This window comes from Triticum aestivum, chromosome 4B (assembly GCF_018294505.1).
Source record: "Triticum aestivum cultivar Chinese Spring chromosome 4B, IWGSC CS RefSeq v2.1, whole genome shotgun sequence".
Lineage (NCBI taxonomy): Eukaryota > Viridiplantae > Streptophyta > Magnoliopsida > Poales > Poaceae > Triticum > Triticum aestivum.
In genome coordinates, this window is record NC_057804.1 from 470,215,235 (window position 1) to 470,232,674 (window position 17,440).

At 44.0% G+C, this 17,440-nt stretch overlaps 2 protein-coding genes across 2 annotated transcripts; both read left to right on the plus strand.

The window, feature by feature from the left end:
- Positions 1 to 571: 571 nt before the first annotated feature.
- LOC123092771 (brefeldin A-inhibited guanine nucleotide-exchange protein 2) lies at positions 572 to 9,551 on the plus strand. The gene is made up of 11 exons (XM_044514593.1): positions 572 to 1,927; positions 3,250 to 3,567; positions 3,689 to 4,034; positions 4,205 to 4,627; positions 4,702 to 4,988; positions 5,153 to 5,426; positions 5,986 to 6,464; positions 6,575 to 6,896; positions 7,005 to 7,359; positions 7,464 to 8,149; positions 8,687 to 9,551. Exons 1-11 carry the CDS (start codon positions 660 to 662, stop codon positions 9,293 to 9,295), a joined length of 5,367 nt encoding a protein of 1,788 aa, XP_044370528.1. The 5' UTR covers positions 572 to 659; the 3' UTR covers positions 9,296 to 9,551.
- Positions 9,552 to 10,118: 567 nt separating this feature from the next.
- On the plus strand, positions 10,119 to 11,100 carry LOC123092772 (high molecular mass early light-inducible protein HV58, chloroplastic). Its single transcript, XM_044514595.1, has 2 exons — positions 10,119 to 10,377; positions 10,476 to 11,100. The coding sequence occupies exons 1-2, from the start codon at positions 10,261 to 10,263 to the stop codon at positions 10,926 to 10,928; spliced, it is 570 nt and encodes a 189-aa protein (XP_044370530.1). The 5' UTR covers positions 10,119 to 10,260; the 3' UTR covers positions 10,929 to 11,100.
- The last annotated feature ends 6,340 nt before the right edge of the window (positions 11,101 to 17,440 follow it).

Sequence of the window (17,440 nt, forward strand, 5' to 3'; positions counted from 1 at the left end):
TTTTGAATAAACAGATGTACGGAAAAAGGGAAAACTCACATGTTGTGACAAGTAGTGCATATGCAGTGCGCCACTTATCGCAGTGTGCGGAGGTGGGGATGATCTTTGGAAGGGGTACTCCTCAATTAGTGATTTCGGAAATATGCCCCCCATAGGTGCATATACTGTGTGGGCTGGACTAGCTGTATTTTAATTGGTTGCAAAATATGGCCCAGTCGCTCGGCCTTCTAGCAACGAGGCCCATGATTCTCGAGAAATGCCAATCCGGCCTGTGTCCTAAAAGTCAACTTTGGCCCAGCCCAACAAGGACTGTACCCCTGCCACCTGTCATCGTCGTTCAGCTCACTCCCATCACTTTGTTGCCTCGATCGCCCGCGTAGCCTCTCTGAACAGGCAGATCACCACTAATATCACACCGACAAGTGGGACCCACACACGCTCGTTCCCACCAGTCATCGACAGCTAATCGTTCCGGTGCATTCCTCGCAAATCTACGCACGCGAACATCTGTCCCCCTCTTCGCCCCACTCGCCGATCCGAACCACCTCAAACCCCAGCACCGGACCCGTCACTCCCCTCCCCCGCCCCGCCCTGCCCAGCCCAGATCCAGATCCACCCGGCGCGGCACAGCCGCGGCCACCGAAATCCCTCGAGGAATAATGGCCTCCGCGGCCGCAGCGGCGCCGGCGCCGCTGTCCTCGCCGGAGTCCGACCCGCGCCTCGTCGAGGCCTTCGTGCCTTTCCTCGAGAAGCTCATGAAGAACGCCTCGTGGCGCAACAAGGCGCACTCCAAGCTCTCCCACACCGCCAAGTCCATCCTCGAACGCATCCAAAGGCCCCCGCCCTCCTCGCCCACCGCGGCGCAGACCCCGTCCACCCCCACCTCGCCCTCCACGCCGACTTCCTCCTCCTGGCAGCCGGGCCCGCTCCGCAACCTCTCGCTGGAGGACTCGGAGCTGCTCCTCTCCCCCATCTCCTCCGCGCTTGGCTCCGGCAGCGCCAAGCTCGTCGAGGCGGCGCTCGAGCTACTCCACAGGCTGATCGCGCACTCCTACATCCATGGGGAGGCCGACCCGTCGGCTGACCCCTCGTCACAGCTCGTCGCTTCCCTGCTCGAGGCTGCCTGCAATGCGCTCCACCTCGACGACGAGCACATTGAGCTCCTCCTCCTCAAGACTCTCCTCTCTGCGGTCACATCCACCTCCGTGTGCCTCCATGGCGACTGCCTGCTCCGCGCTGTGCGCGCCTGCTATGATATGTATCTGGGTAGCCGTAGCACCGTGAATCAGGCCACTGCCAAGGCGTCGCTCGTGCAGATGTTGGTAATCGTCTTCCGCAGAATGGAGGCAGATTCATCCACGATCCCCGTGCAACCCATCGTCGTGGCTGAAGTGATTGAGTTGCCTGATGCTGGTTCAGGTGCATCACCCACCGCCGATGCCACCTTCGTACAGGGATTCATCTCGAAGATCATAGGGGACATTGATGGTGCACTCACACCTCTGACACGGACAACCTCGTCTGCCGCGGCAGGCACTGTGCCCCATGATGGCGCTTTTGAGACGACCGCAGCAGCTGAGGAAGGAGCAAATCCTGCGGACTTGCTTGATTCAACGGATAAGGACATGCTGGATGCCAAGTACTGGGAGATTAGCATGTACAAGACAGCTCTTGAGGGTCGTAAGGATGAGCTTGGTGTGGAGGGGGCAGTGGTAGCCACTTTGGATGATGATGCTGATTTCAGGATTGGGAATAAGCTGCGGAGGGATGCTTTCTTAGTTTTCCGGGCATTATGTAAGCTCTCGATGAAGACACCGCCGAAGGATGCACCAGCTGATCCGATAGTGATGCGGGGGAAGATCCTTGCTCTTGAACTTCTCAAGATCTTGCTTGAAAATGCTGGGGCTGTGTTCCGCACCAGCGAGAGGTACAATTTCCCTTGCCTGAAGTTATTTTATCCCAGATCTTCTGAATTTCTTATTATAATCTGGTAGCAACATTGAGCAAAAGTTTGAGCATCATTTTATTCCTTGAAACGTGGTCTAGTCACAGCTTAAGGAAGAGATGAATTCTTTGACGAACTCTTTTGAAAAGATTAGGCATTGATTTACAGGTAGTACATTTGGATTAATCTATAATACTCGATGTTGCTCTGTTCATAGCAATGCTAATAAAAATCAGTATTGAAATTCATGTTGCAATTTACAGAAGCTAGAGGTGTGTAATTTATGCTTGTTGCTACGATATTGAAATCAAAATGTACTTGATCAATCTCACATAAAAATGGTTCAGTGAGGTTGATTCTGACAATTGCATTTTGATGGGACTGCTTGGCTGCACACCCATGCAATGAGGGTTATGATCTGCTGTCATTTGTCACAAGACGTTTTACCTCAAAAACCTTGATACCATGTTACTTGCTAGAGAAGCAATCTACACTCCTCAACAAAGTGGATACTGTACCAGGAAGAGGAGCTAGCTATTGTCATAGGAAAATTGATTGATTTTGAATTATATACGTTGACACATTGTTGGTTATTTTGTTGGTTCTGTCTGTCTCCTCTTCTTGAAACTTGAAAGTAATGCCAATTTGGTTGACAATACAATTGTATTTGTTGAATAACTATAAATGATAAAGTGGGTACAAATTTTGGGTTACAACCTATCATTCTAACGAAGTTGCATTGCCCATGAGAGTCATGGTGATTGATTCTATTATGGTTGCTTGTATTTTTGGTAAAATGAAGTTCAGGAACCTGTAAACGAACCAGTTGGTGGTGATGGTCTTTTTTCCTCGGGGTCGTACCAACAGTCTGATTTGGTACTAACGATTCCGATTGTGATGGGATTCTCATCACCCACTTAAACCTGTTTTCTAAAAACATCCTGCTATATTGTACATTTTTGGATACGCCTAGCAACACCTCATTTCAATAAAGTAACTAGTCTTGCAAACTTGTATGTCATTTTTACTCTGTAGCAAGACACATGTTTCTTGCTAGTAAAATAGTAATGGGCATGCGTATTGTCATGCCTACCAAGGTATATTACTGTAGCTTTTCAGGTAGACCAGCTTCTTCTCAAAGTACACTATGCTGGTGTAGCTAATACAATTGTATCTTCATATTGACTGTGCTATAGTCATATTTTCTTGTCAACTGCTACAGAGTTCTTATACCCATCTGCATGATGTTTTATTTATCAAATATACTTCTTTTTGGCCTAACTATCTTGTTTTAACTTGGTCAGGTTTCTAGGTGCTATCAAGCAGTATTTGTGCCTATCACTTTTGAAGAACTGTGCCTCGTCACATATGATTGTTTTTCAGTTATCTTGTTCTATTTTTATTAGCTTGGTTTCAAGATTTAGGCCAGGATTGAAGGCAGAAATTGGAGTATTTTTTCCCATGATCATTCTGAGAGTTCTGGAAAATATTGCACAACCAAATTTTCAAGCAAAGATGATAGTTCTTCGTTTTTTGGAGAAGCTCTGTACTGATTCTCAAATCTTGGTTGACATTTTCATCAATTACGACTGTGATGTCCACTCGTCGAACATATTTGAGAGGTGCTGCATCACTCACTTTTCATTATCATTACTATAGTTGACTAGTGAGGTTTTATTCTCATAAATAGCTGCAGAAACCTATTTACTATTGTGTTTCATTTTCTGTATGTTTTTCCGACAGGATGGTCAACGGTCTGCTTAAAACAGCTCAAGGGCCTCCTGCGGGTATCGCTACCACATTGGTACCGCCTCAGGATACCACAATGAAGAGTGAAGCAATGAAATGCTTAGTTTCTATCCTCAGATCCATGGGAGATTGGATGAATAAGCAGCTACGTATTCCAGATCCTGACTCTCCTAAGATTGAATCAGAGCAAAACGATAATGATGGTGGAAATGAGTTTCCCCAGACAGATATCAATGGAGATGCTTCTAGCGAGGTATCCGATTCACATTCAGAAGTATCAAATGGGGTTTCAGAGGCTGCATCTTTGGAGCAGCGTCGAGCTTACAAAATGGAACTTCAGGTGGATCTCATTCCACATTTAGTTACTTTTATGCATTTTTCAATGAGAACGTGGCAATGTGTAGGACTGCTGGTTGCTGTTCTGTCCTGAATTACTTGCCACAGTTCCATTATATTTAAGGTTGATTCATTTCCTTTTTCTTATGTGGTCAACTGCTTTATGAATGACAGGAGGGTATCGCTCTGTTTAACCGGAAGCCTAGAAAGGGAATTGAATTCTTAATAAATGCCAACAAGGTCGGGGAGTCAGCTGAGGATATAGCTGCTTTCCTGAAAAGTACTTCTGGCTTGAACAAGACTATGATTGGTGATTATTTAGGGGAAAGGGAAGATTTATCCCTCAAAGTCATGCATGCATATGTGGATTCTTTTAATTTTCAAAATATGGAATTTGATGAAGCGATCAGAGCCTTTCTTCAAGGTTTTAGGCTTCCTGGAGAAGCTCAAAAGATTGATCGGGTTATGGAGAAATTTGCAGAGCGTTACTGCAAATGCAACCCAAAGGCCTTTTCGAGTGCAGACACAGCTTACGTTCTTGCTTATTCAGTCATAATGCTTAACACTGATGCACATAACCCAATGGTCAAAAATAAGGTATTTTCAAGTTATGCTTGAGCATACAATTTACACATTTTCTGATGCTATTCCTAATGTATTAATTGGTGCAGATGTCGCCAGAAGATTTCATAAGAAACAATCGTGGTATTGATGATGGGAAAGACCTACCAGAAGAATTTATGAGGTCCTTGTATGGAAGGATTTGGAAAAAAGAAATTAAGATGAAAGAAGACGAATTTGTTCCTCATCAGCAACAATCAACAAGCTCTAACAAAATTCTTGGGTTGGATAACATTCTAAACATTGTTATACGCAAACGAGGTTCAGCTATGGAGACAAGTGATGATCTCATTAAGCATATGCAGGAGCAATTCAAAGAAAAGGCTCGTATGTCTGAGTAAGTTATGCTGGATTCTAGATGAATAATTGTAAACTAAGTTACACTGTTTACTTGATCAATTATATTTTTTTCTGCCCACGTGTTTATGCAATTGTATTGTTTTTGTTCATCTCCTTCACTGTAAATAATATATTTGGATCTTTTTTGAATGAATGGTTTAGGTCAGTATTTTATCCAGCCACGGATGTAGTAATTTTGAAGTTCATGGTCGAGGTTTGCTGGGCTCCTATGCTTGCTGCCTTCAGTGTGCCACTTGACCAGAGTGATGATGAAATTGTCATATCCCAGTGTCTTGAGGGATTTCGCTGTGCAATACATGTCACCGCAGCTATGTCGATGAAGACTCAAAGGGATGCTTTCATTACATCGCTTGCCAAGTTTACATCACTTCACTCTGCTGCGGATATCAAGCAGAAAAATATTGAAGCAATTAAGGTTTGTTCTGCATATCTGGTGTGAATATTGAATTTCTTAGGTGTTTGACCGGTATACTACCAGCAGAGAAGTTGCTTCTATTATTAGTAATTGTCTAAAGAGAATAAAATCATTAAAGCAAAAAATGATACTCAGAAGTTTGTTTCGCGTTGGTTGGCTTTAAAAGGCTAGATGCAACTGATTTATGACCTAGCTGGTTCCATGCTAAATTGTTGGGTAAGTGCATGATAATAGCTGGATGTGATGTTCTGAGGAGAGCTGCTCTGCATCTCTGTTAAAGCAGCTATGTTTGCTCCTTGTGTATACTGAGCATTTGGTTTTTTTTCACAGTTGCTATAGCCATTCTGGGTGACTGAGAAAATGTTGAAAGAAAAAAACTATTCATGGGACTCATCTTTCGCCTCTTTTGGTCTGCCATTTGAATGTTTCTGTTGCACACTCCATTACAAGCATACGCCGTCGTGCTAATTGCAGTTTACCAAAATCTTACTTTGAGCATAATGATATAATCAGTTTTTCCATTCTCACTCTTTTGTTGTGGTGGGGAATTGCCACTTAGGCAATTCTGTTGATTGCAGATGAAGACGGAAATTACTTGCAAGAAGCATGGGAGCATATATTGACCTGTGTTTCTCGTTTTGAGAATCTACATCTTGTAGGTGAAGGTGCTCCTCCAGATGCCACTTTCTTTGCACTGCAACAGCCAGACCTTGATAAATCAAAACAGGCTAAATCCTCGATTATTCCTGGTTTGAAAAAGAAGGCTCCAAATGCTGGTGCCGCTTCTAAAAGAGGTACTTATGACAGCGCTGGTGTTGGCGGAAAAGCTTCTGGTGTTGATCAAATGAATAATGCGGTGACAATCCTCTTGGAGCAAGTCGGGATGGCTGAAATGAATCGTGTATTCATAAGAAGTCAAAATCTCAACAGTGAGGGTATAATTGATTTTGTAAAGGCCCTTTGTAAGGTTTCAATGGAGGAATTGCGGTCTGCTTCTGATCCACGTGTTTTTAGCCTGACTAAGATTGTTGAAATCACGTAAGGAATCTATGATGTCATATCAGCAATGTATAAACATTGCAATATGTTTGTTTACACTCTTATTGCACTATATAGTCACTGAAGTATGATTGTTTCTTTTTCTCTAGGCATTACAATATGAACCGCATCAGGCTTGTCTGGTCAAGCATATGGCACGTCTTGTCTGAATTTTTTGTTACCATTGGCTGCTCAGAAAATCTTTCAATTGCAATATTTGCTATGGATTCATTGCGACAGCTGGCAATGAAGTTCCTGGAGCGAGAAGAACTGGCCAACTACAATTTCCAAAATGAATTTATGAAGCCTTTTGTTGTTGTAATGAGGAAGAGTAGAGCTGTTGAGATAAGAGAACTAATCATCAGGTGTGTATCCCAAATGGTACTGGCCCGCGTTAATCATGTGAAGTCAGGGTGGAAAAGCATGTTTATGGTATGTTATCTGTACTTGCACTCATGTACCTTGATTTTGATACGAGACACTTTGGAGCAGTTTTATTCTTGTTTCTGAATGCTGATTTGTTTTGTGCATAAATTTCAGGTTTTTGCAACGGCATCATATGATGATCATAAAAACATTGTACTCTTGGCCTTCGAAATTATCGAGAAGATTTTGCGAGATTATTTCCCCTACATTACCGAGACTGAGTCGTCAACTTTCACTGATTGTGTGAACTGTCTTATTGCGTTCACCAACAGTAGGTTTAACAAGGATATAGGCCTTAATGCAATTGGTTTTCTTCGATTCTGTGCGGCAAAGCTGGCAGAAGGTGACATCGGGTCCTCTTCGAGGCTGAAGGAGCCCTCGCCTCATTTGACCAAGGATGGAAAGCAGGAAGGTGCAATTCAGGTTGATAAGGATGATCATATACACTTCTGGTTTCCTTTATTAGCAGGTAGTTACATTCTCCTTTTGTTCAAGATGGACCTTTCTATTGTTTTCCATCGACTTATTATTTACTAGTAATAATGTCTGGCGCCAACTTGTCAAACCTTGCAGGATTGTCTGAACTTACTTTCGACCTTAGACCAGAAATTAGGAAAAGTTCCTTGCAGGTGTTATTTGACACATTAAGAAACCATGGCCATGTTTTCTCTCTTCCTTTGTGGGAGAAGGTGTTTGATTCAGTACTTTTCCCAATATTTGATTATGTACGGCATGCTATTGATCCATCTGGTGGTTCTTCACAAGGACAAAATGCGGAAAATGATCCTGCAGAGCTTGATCAAGATGCTTGGATGTATGAAACGTGCACGTTGGCCCTTCAGCTAGTTGTAGACCTTTTCGTCAAGTTCTATGACACTGTCCATCCACTTCTGAAGAAAGTTCTTTCACTCTTGACAAGTTTCATTAAGCGTCCCCATCAGAGTCTTGCTGGTATAGGCATTGCTGCATTTGTTCGCCTGATGAGCAGTGCTGGCTCTGTCTTCGTGGATGAAAAATGGCTGGAAGTCGTGTTGTCTTTGAAAGAAGTTACCACAGAGACGCTTCCTGACTTCTCTTATATCGCATCTGGAGCTTACCTTGAAAGTGTACCAATAGAAAATGGAGACTCTTCAGATAAGAGAGAACACGAATCTCAACCATCAGAGGATGGTACTGAAGAAACCTCTAGATCAAGGAACCTGTATTTTGCAATTGCTGATGCCAAGTGCCGAGCTGCTGTCCAACTCCTATTGATTCAGGTCTGTAGTATTTCTTCTGCAACTGGTCTTTGTTTTCATGTGCTTGGAAGCATGTTGTTTTCACCATCGCTCCATTTTCCTGGATTATCGAAGTCTGGTGCATCGCCTCTCACCTTGTCAAATAGGCATGCTAATAAGGGGAGGAGAGGAGAAAGTGAAGAACTTCATACAGCTATATCCCACAACATATCTCTAGCCGAACACTGTAGGAATTGATTTCTCCATTCAGACACAACAAGAGTGTCTAATGAGAATGACTTAAGATTCTTAGCTTGTTTGACCGGAACACGCAGAGCTTGTCAAACTTTAACTCTAGCTTAACATGTAGCAGTATGGGTTTTTAGTTTTGCACAGTACCTTTTCCTCTAGTTCGGACCTTTTATCTTGCTATATTAGTTATTAATGCAAATTCTAGTCTCCTTTCTTCATTAATTTTATTCTGTGCGTGCATTCTGCTTTATCATGTTTATCATGTAATATGCTGGTAATTGCAACATGACCGTGTTTAATTTACTTTATGTATTTCACTTTCTGTAGGCTGTGATGGAGATATATAACATGTACAGAGCTCAGTTGTCGGCACAGAACACAGTAATCCTCTTTGAGGCCTTGCATACTGTTGCCACTCATGCTCACAAGATAAACAGTGACAACGACCTGCGGACCAAGCTGCAGGAGCTGGGCTCTATGACCCAAATGCAGGATCCGCCATTACTACGCCTTGAGAACGAGTCATATCAGTTGTGCCTCACTATCCTCCAGAATATATTCTTGGACAGAGCTCCAGATGAAGGGAGCTTAGAGGTCGAAACCCACCTTGTTGGACTTTGCAAGGAGGTTCTTGAGGTATACTTGAGCACAGCAAGGCCTGCTCACCTTTCTGGCGGTATACAGCCGCTTGGTCATTGGTTTATTCCGGTCGGTTCGTCAAAGCGGAGGGAGCTTGCAGCCAGGGCACCGCTTGTTGTGTCAACATTGCAAGCTATCAGCGGTCTTGGCGACTCATCGTTCGAGAAGAACCTTGGCCAGTTCTTCCCCCTACTAGCTGGTCTCATCAGCTGTGAGCATGGTTCAGGTGAAGTGCAGGTGGCCTTGAGTGATATGTTTAGCACTTGGGTTGGCCCAATCGTGCTTCAGTCATGTTGATGCTGAAGCACCCTGTGATATAGTATACCTCCACATGTAAGTTATTCTTTGTTCCAGACTTCCAGTGTCATATCTTTCTGTTGCTCCGTTTCCCCCCATTTTGTTGTGTTCATTATTTTAGTCGTTGTGGGAAGTGGTGTCTTGAGCCGAACTGATCATGTAGATCCTTTCCCCTTTTATGCTCTTGGTTTTCTGCATTGGGAGCGTGTATGTCACAAGATGATTAAATTATATGCCTTAGTATATAGTTCACCAAGTTATTGGGCAGTTCGTTCTGCTTTGGATGTTTGTAACTGCCGCTGTCCGAAGCACAGGAAGCTTCAGCATTGTGTTATACATTTCGTTAACTTTTGATTGGCATCAGCTGGTTCTGGTTCAGTTCGACTGTAGAAACTTCATTCTCCGATAAACAAACCCGTATCATGCTTTGACCCGCATCTACGTACATACTAGTACTCCAGTTAATTGTATCTGCCGTGAGAGGCTGCCATTTTAAACACGAGACTGCCGACACTAAAACATCTTCTTGGTAGCCTTTGTCATCGTGCCTCTGGAATAGAGCCCACGCTCTAAGCAGGCCTGCGTGTCTCTAATGGCTTCTCGTCATCTCGCGCCAAAAGACCGTGGCACAAGTATCTCCGCACTTTCTGGAGTCTTCCGCGGTCCGTGGAGTACACTTGTGCCACTTTTTCTGGCACCTTTTGGCGAGCTCCGGAGCCCTGTGCATGGTTCCCTGGACATCCACGTCGTGTCCCAGCTCTCGCTGCAGGCACAATTTCTACACGTTCACGGCTGGGGAGTGCCCACCGACGTGGCCACCGCCGCGGCCACCCCTCGCGGCCGGGCTAGCTCGTCCTCCCCGGGCCTATATAATCGCACACTCGTCATTGGCATCAGCACGCAATAATCACAGTCCACAACGAACCAAGTGTGATCTAGCCAGTCCCTGCATCCTGCTGTGAGTAATGACGACCATGGTGGCCTTGAGCTCCTTCGCCGGTGCCGCCGTCGTCGGCCGCCCCTCCTCCTGGTCTCCGGCGGTGCCGCACCGTCGCACCCTCCTCGTCAGGGCCCAGACCGAGGTAAGCCTCTTTCGCCTAACTGACTCTGCCGTCATAACTTGTTTACTCTGTACAAGTTTCAATTGGTTGTACTGACTCACGATGCTCTGCCTCTGCAGCCGGATATCGAGTCGACCAAGGACACGACGAGCGCATCGACATCCTCCCCAACCCCAACCCCAACCCCAAGTCCGGTGGCGCCCAAGCCCAAGCCCAAGGCTAACCCCTCGGTCTGGGACGCGCTCGCGTTCAGCGGCCCAGCGCCGGAGCGCATCAACGGCCGGCTCGCTATGGTGGGCTTCGTGGCGGCGCTCTCCGTCGAGGCAGCGCGCGGCGGCGCGCTACTCGACCAGGCCGGCAGTGGCGCCGGGCTGGGATGGTTCCTGACAACCGCGGCGGTGTTTTCGGTGGCGTCGCTGGTGCCGCTGCTGCAGGGCCAGAGCGTGGAGAGCAAGTCCAGCGGCGTATGGAGCGCTGACGCCGAGCTATGGAACGGCCGCTTCGCCATGCTCGGCCTCGTCGCACTCGCCGTCACCGAGTTCATCACCGGCACGCCCTTCGTCAACGTCTGAAACTAGCTAGTGTAGTGCAGTACTCTTGTACGTGCATGTACATATTTGTTGGTCATGCTGAGTAACTAGGAGCACTACGGACTCTGACGTTCTGTAAGCCTTAGGTTGTCTTTCTTTGGTCATGATGTCCTGGAGCCTACAATTAATGCAGGAATGAATCGTGTTCATGCTAGTACTCCCATTCTAAGACGCTTGCTTGTTTTAAGTTTTAGTTTTGATCATCAATTAGACGAATAATACTCCCTCTCTCTTAATTTACAGGGCGTGCGCGTATCCCTAGGTCGTCAGTTTGACCAACTTAATACAAGTCATATATTATGAAAGTATATCAATATAAACTTCAGATGTTCTATTTTCAAACGATATAGTTTTTGTGTTATATAGTTTATATTAGGATGATAAAATTGGCAAGCTAGATATACGCGTATGACTTGTAAACTGAAACGGAGGGAGTATATAAATTTCGGGACTTAAAATTTATACCATCAAAAAGTTATTCAAATACGAATTCAACGTTATAACTTTTGTCTTCATAACCCACATTTTCTTGGTTAAACCGATGGTCAAACTTAATTCCCATTTTCTTGGTTAAACCGATGGTCGAACTTGATTCCCAAAATGCGTGTGCGTCCTATTCACCTCGAACGGGGGAGTACCACTAATTATATTTCTCGGTCGCGGAAATATTGACCAAGAACATGAATATCTTGAAAATCTCTTCTTAGTGATTTCAAACGTTGACCTAAATATGTTTGCCCCAAAATTCCAGACCAAACGGAAACACAATTAAAAATATATTCACAATCACACTTTTAAATTTTGGGTACATTTTATAATTTGTCTACAGATTTTTAAATCATGATTTATACAATTTGTTTGGGTTGATTTGATTTTTTTACACGTTCACTATTTTATACTTTAAGACAGAATTCTATGTTATAAATATGTTGTACTGTAATACATAGAAGCTTCATTTGTGGCAGAAAAAAAAACACAAAAGCTTGTTCATGTTCCACATAATTTTACAAATAATTCAGACTAATTATAAATAATTATCATGATGTCCAATACTAAATCGAGGAATAGATTGTTGCTTAGAATAATCATCGTGATGCCCAAATGATGCAACATCATCCTTCGAAAAAAACCATCACGCTTCGCGTATTCGCCGACGCCTCCGGCCTTCACACCAACTTCCTCAAGTGCTCGGCTACGCCCATCTGTTGTGCTCCTGAAGTTTCCGAGAGCATCGCCACAACGCTCTCGTGCACGGTGTCCACCTTGCCTATCTCGTACCTCGTCCTAGCACTTACCATCTGCAAGATCCACGCATCGGCCATCCTCCCTCTTGTCGACAAGTTGGTCAAAGAGGTTGGCCACTTGGAAGGCATCCCTACTCTCGTGCGGCAAGCGCCGCGCCCTGGTTCTACACGAGCTCACGGCCATCCCCGTGCACATCCTCCTTGCCATGGCGCTGAACTCGACAATTCTCAAGAAGAGTACGGCGATTGTGCGTGACTTCCTTTGGCACGGCCGTAAAGATGCCAAGGCGGGATGTTGTCTTGTTAGCTGATCGAAGATCTTCCGCCCCCTTAAGTTAAGTGGCCTCACCATCCGTGATCTGCACCGTACGAGCATTGCCCTACACGCGTGCTGGTTATGGCCGTGGGTGACTGACCTGACGCGCCCATGGAGCCACCTTGGCGGGACCCCGATCCTAGGTCACACAGATCTAGAAGGTAACACATCATATCACTTTGCGGTCTCACGCACGGTATCCCACGACTGCTGCCTTACCTTGGCCGGGACCGTTTGTGTTTTTTGGCTCATGTATATGATTATGTCGCTAGCATCCATATGACAGAGAACCCGGGTCGACATGACTAGTGTGAACCAAGGTGGCACAACCGTACAAGGACAAACATAGGTAACCCAGCAATGCACGGGTCGGCCAGCAGCGAGTGTAACCAAGCCGTAGCAAAGCTACAAGGGCTTATAGTAAACACCACATGATATTTCCCCGTAGGGACAGACACAAGAGCAAAGAAGGATACATGTCGGTCAATCCATGTGTTCCAGAGTAGTAGCGAACTATCAGGTCTTAGTGGAGACACTAGGAGGCATTTCCCTGTAAGAAAGGCTATCAAAGGCATACAATTAGGTGTCGAACCCCACACATAGCAATACATATTACACGCACGCACAACATGTAAGTATGCGTTGTACAACATGGCATCATAACATAACTCTACAACTCAAATATAGATAAGTCTCGGAAGAGCCACATAACATGTTTATTACAAACATGGGTCTCATGACCCTACACACAAAGTCATACAAACCAGCGAAAGCATAAATTTGTCAAAGTACAGACAACTAAAAATATAAAAGGCTAGCAAGCCTAACTATCTACAGGCCCTCCCAAGGGTATAAGATCGTAGCTAGGAAAACAAGCTACTTGTTGTCATAGATGTCTAGGTAGAAACCACCTATAGTGTCGGGGAACTCCTCTACAATAGTTTAATTAATCAAACGTGAGTATGAAGGTACTCAGCAAGACTTACATCAGAACTATCTACTTATGCATCAATATCAACAAGGGGGTTGTGGAGTTTATTTGCAACAAGCCAGCTTTGACTCAGTAGCTATCATGTACTACAAATACCAGTATTTTGTTTGAGGTAAGAGAGCGCACATGAGTCCACTAGCCACCACAACAATACACTACTATGGATCCACTCTCGTCTCCCTACAGAGAAAAAGAGCTTCACTGCCTCAACTTCTTCATCGACGTACTCACGTCGGACACGGATTTCTTCACCTCCGCCGCGGCCGTAGACATCTTTTGTCGCCAAGTTAGGGCACGGAAGATCTAAGCTGACGATTTCCTTCACCTGATCGTCCAGTTCATCGAGTTCATCCTTGGGGTAATTAAATGCTTATTTACCGCCCCTCCTTGTTCTTCACTACACTCAAAATTTCTTCAAGTGATGTTTTTACCACTCTTCCAATTCTTCAACACTTCAATTTGGCTAGTCTTGTGTATTTCATCATTGATATGCTTAACAAGTAGATTCCTCAATTGTGTAAATTGTTCAAAGCTGTACAACTCTGGAACCTAAGTCAAGAACAACTGATGAAATTTCTCAAGATGATAAGGGTGAATTTCATCAACTAGTTTATTTTGAAAATCTCTGAGAACGCATGTGACTCTTCCCTATTTCCTTGCAGCTATACTCTGTTCATGGGTACAATGTCTGCAGATGAATCTCTAGGTTCTCATCAACTTAATTCATTTGCAGCACAACTTGAGGAAAAGCTTTAAACTTCATCAGAGACCTCACAGGTTCAAAATCATTAGTTGAAGAAAATGGCTGATGAAAAGAGGGCACAGAAAGGTGGCAAGACGAAGGAAGAACAATCATCTTTTGAAATCCCTGACAATTTGTATGCCGGGTACTGCACGCCTGATGAAAATATTCATGGCAAGGAAACTGATAAGCAGCGCAAGACTCGCATGCAGAGGATCAAACGATACTGGTCATATGAATGGAGGGCTACAAATACGTCACTCCTAAGTATATGAAGGATTTCACAATTAAGCCTCCATGCAAAAGGCCTCAACTTGCTGAAGGTCAACGTGCTGATCCCTCTAGTATCAGAAGAGGTGAAGAATTCCCTGAAGAATGGACTAAGCGCCAGTCCAAATTGTCCAAACAAGCAAAGAAGGCGGTTGAAGAATTCAACCGTGCCTCAAAGGCGTCAGCTGAAGAAAGTGGCAGTGGCAGTGCCAATCCCCCAAAGAAATCAATGCAAAAGAAGCCTACACATAAGCCAAGACTGACTGTGCCAATGTCCTCAGAGACACAACCTAAATCGTTAAAGGCTTCAGCACCAAAAGCTTCAAAAGCTTCAGTGCCTCCTTCATCAAGTTCCTCAATGGCAACAGTCAGAACTTCAACACAGGTCTCGCTCGCATCTTGCCAGCGCACCAAGGGCTTTCATACATCCACTATCTCTGCATCAAGTGCCTCAGCTTCTGGACCACCAACTTCTTCAACTCCCAAGCTGAAGCAAAAGGCAACCGCTGGCAGTGGAGCCATACCAAGTCCCAAGAGCAAGGCCATTGTGCCTCAGGTTGATGAACACGGGCTCGCTGACGAAGATGAGCTCACTGAATTCCTCACAAGAAAACAAGAGCAGGCTGCCATTGCCAAGAATTCTTCTGTTCCTATGCTGCTAGACCCAAAGAATTGCTCGATTTCATTGACATCTGGTGCACCAAGCCAGAAACACCTCTTGATGAGTTGAATCCGCCTCCTGGCCCAAGCCATATGATTTCTTCATTCATATTGAATGAGAAATACAAGATCAAGCTAAACTTGTGCACAAATAGAAAGTAGAAAAGGAGAAGGAGCTAAGGAAGAACATGCTGTCAATATCTCCTCAACAGCTTGTGACTCTACAGTCTGAAATTCTTCAGCTGTCTGAAGAGTTTGAAAGACAGGCCAATCATTGTTGTGGTGTCAAGGAACGATCCATCACTGCCTCAACAAAGGTAGTTGAAGACCACAACAAGAGAGAACCTGCCAAGTTTGGCTCTGCTCCACCGTGAAGTTCATCAGCTCCACCCACACAGGCCAGTGAGACTACACCTTTAGCTACTCAAGAGACTGCCAGGGTAACTGAAGAAGTTGCGCCTGAAGAAACTGCAAGGGCAATGGATAATGTTGCGCCTGAAGAGCCTGCCAGGGTGACTGCATCAGTCACGCCTGATGAAACTGCTCCAACCAGTTCCTCAACAGCAGCTCCATCAATGGCTTCATATTTGAAGCTCATCACCCTTCCTTCTGGATCAGAAGTGAAGAAGACAAAAGATGTTGAGCGAGAAGCTAAGAAAAGAAAGGCATCAGCTCCACCGATGCCTGAATCACTGAAGAAATTGAAGACGACAACATTGTCTTCAATTGTCATTCCCATCGATGCAATTCCAATCTCATCAGCGCCCCCAGCTCGTAATCTTGAGAATCTTCAAATGGTTCCATATGGGGTGGATTATGAAATCCCTCGAGCTGATGAAGAAGAAGAGGAAGATACCCATTCTGCTGCTACTAGTGAAAGTATGAACCCTATGCCTTGTTTCTAAGCATTGCAATACGGTTTTCACTCACTTTTGTTACTTGCTACCTTGCTATTTTAATATTTTCAGATTATAAAAACCTATATCTACCATCCATATTGCACTTGTATCACAATCTCTTTGCCGAACTAGTGCACATATACAATTTACCATTGTATTGGGTGTGTTGGGGACACAAGAGACTCTTTGTTATTTGGTTGCAGGGTTGTTTGACAGAGACCATCTTCATCCTACGCCTCCCACGGATTGATAAACCTTAGGTCATCCACTTGAGGGAAATTTGCTACCGTCCTACAAAACTCTGCGCTTGGAGGCCCAACACGAGTGTACAAGAAGAAGGTTGCATAGTAGACATCAAGCTCTTTTCTGGCGTTGTTGCCGGGGAGGTTAGTGCTTGAAGGTATATCTTTATATCTTGCAATCGAATCTTTTAGTTCCTTGTTTTATCACTAGTTTAGTTTATAAAAGAAAACTACAAAAAATGGAATTGGGATTGCCTCATATGCTTCATCTTTTTAATGTGTTTCATGAAAATGATGGAAAGGAAAATTCTTCCAAAGTGTTAGAATAAGAATGCATTAAAATGTTTGGCACTAAATATTTGAATGATGAGCATGATTGCAATGTTGTTAGTATGAATTCTTTGAATATCCATGATGCTAATGATATGCAAAGCTACAAGATTGGGGATGCTATGTTTGATGAATATGATATTTTTAGTCCCCCAAGTTTTGATGAGAATATTTATTATGATGAAAGCATGCCTCCTATTTATGATGATTATATTGATGAAAGTGGGTTTGGAAGAGTGTCAACTTTAGGAAGTAATGATCCCACTATTTTGGAGGGTGTTGACTCTTATTGTGATAATTATGTAAGTGGATTTGGAGAGGTCATGACTTTATTTAGTGATGAATCCACTATTTCAGAAGAGGTTCCAATTGATTACGTGAACAAAGTTGCTATTTATGATGATTATTGTGATGACATGTATGCTATAACGAATAATGATAACCATGAAACTTGTCATCTTGATTTTAATTTTCAATTGGATTATGCCTCACATGGTAGCTATTTTGTTGAGTTTGCTCCCACTACTATTCATGAGAAGAAATTTGCTTATGTGGAGAATAATAAAAATTCTATGCTTGTGCATATTGAAAATAATGCTTTATGTGATGGTTATATTGTTGAATTCATTCATGATGCTACTTAAAATTATTATGAGGGAGGAATATATGCTTGTAGGAGTTGCAATAATATCAAGTTTCCTCTCTAGGTGTTGAAAATCTTGAAGCTATGCTTGTTTTGCTTTCCAATGCTAGTTGATTCTTGTTCCCATAAGTTGTTTGCTCACAAAATACCTATGCAT

Coding starts and splice junctions, on each gene's coding strand:
- LOC123092771 (XM_044514593.1), top strand. CDS start 660: ATGGCCTCCGCGGCCGCAGCGGCGCCGGCGCCGCTGTCCTCGCCGGAG. Junction 1,928..3,249: donor GTGTTCCGCACCAGCGAGAG/GTACAATTTCCC, acceptor TAACTTGGTCAG/GTTTCTAGGTGCTATCAAGC. Junction 6,465..6,574: donor ACTAAGATTGTTGAAATCAC/GTAAGGAATCTA, acceptor CTTTTTCTCTAG/GCATTACAATATGAACCGCA.
- LOC123092772 (XM_044514595.1), top strand. CDS start 10,261: ATGACGACCATGGTGGCCTTGAGCTCCTTCGCCGGTGCCGCCGTCGTC. Junction 10,378..10,475: donor TCGTCAGGGCCCAGACCGAG/GTAAGCCTCTTT, acceptor CTGCCTCTGCAG/CCGGATATCGAGTCGACCAA.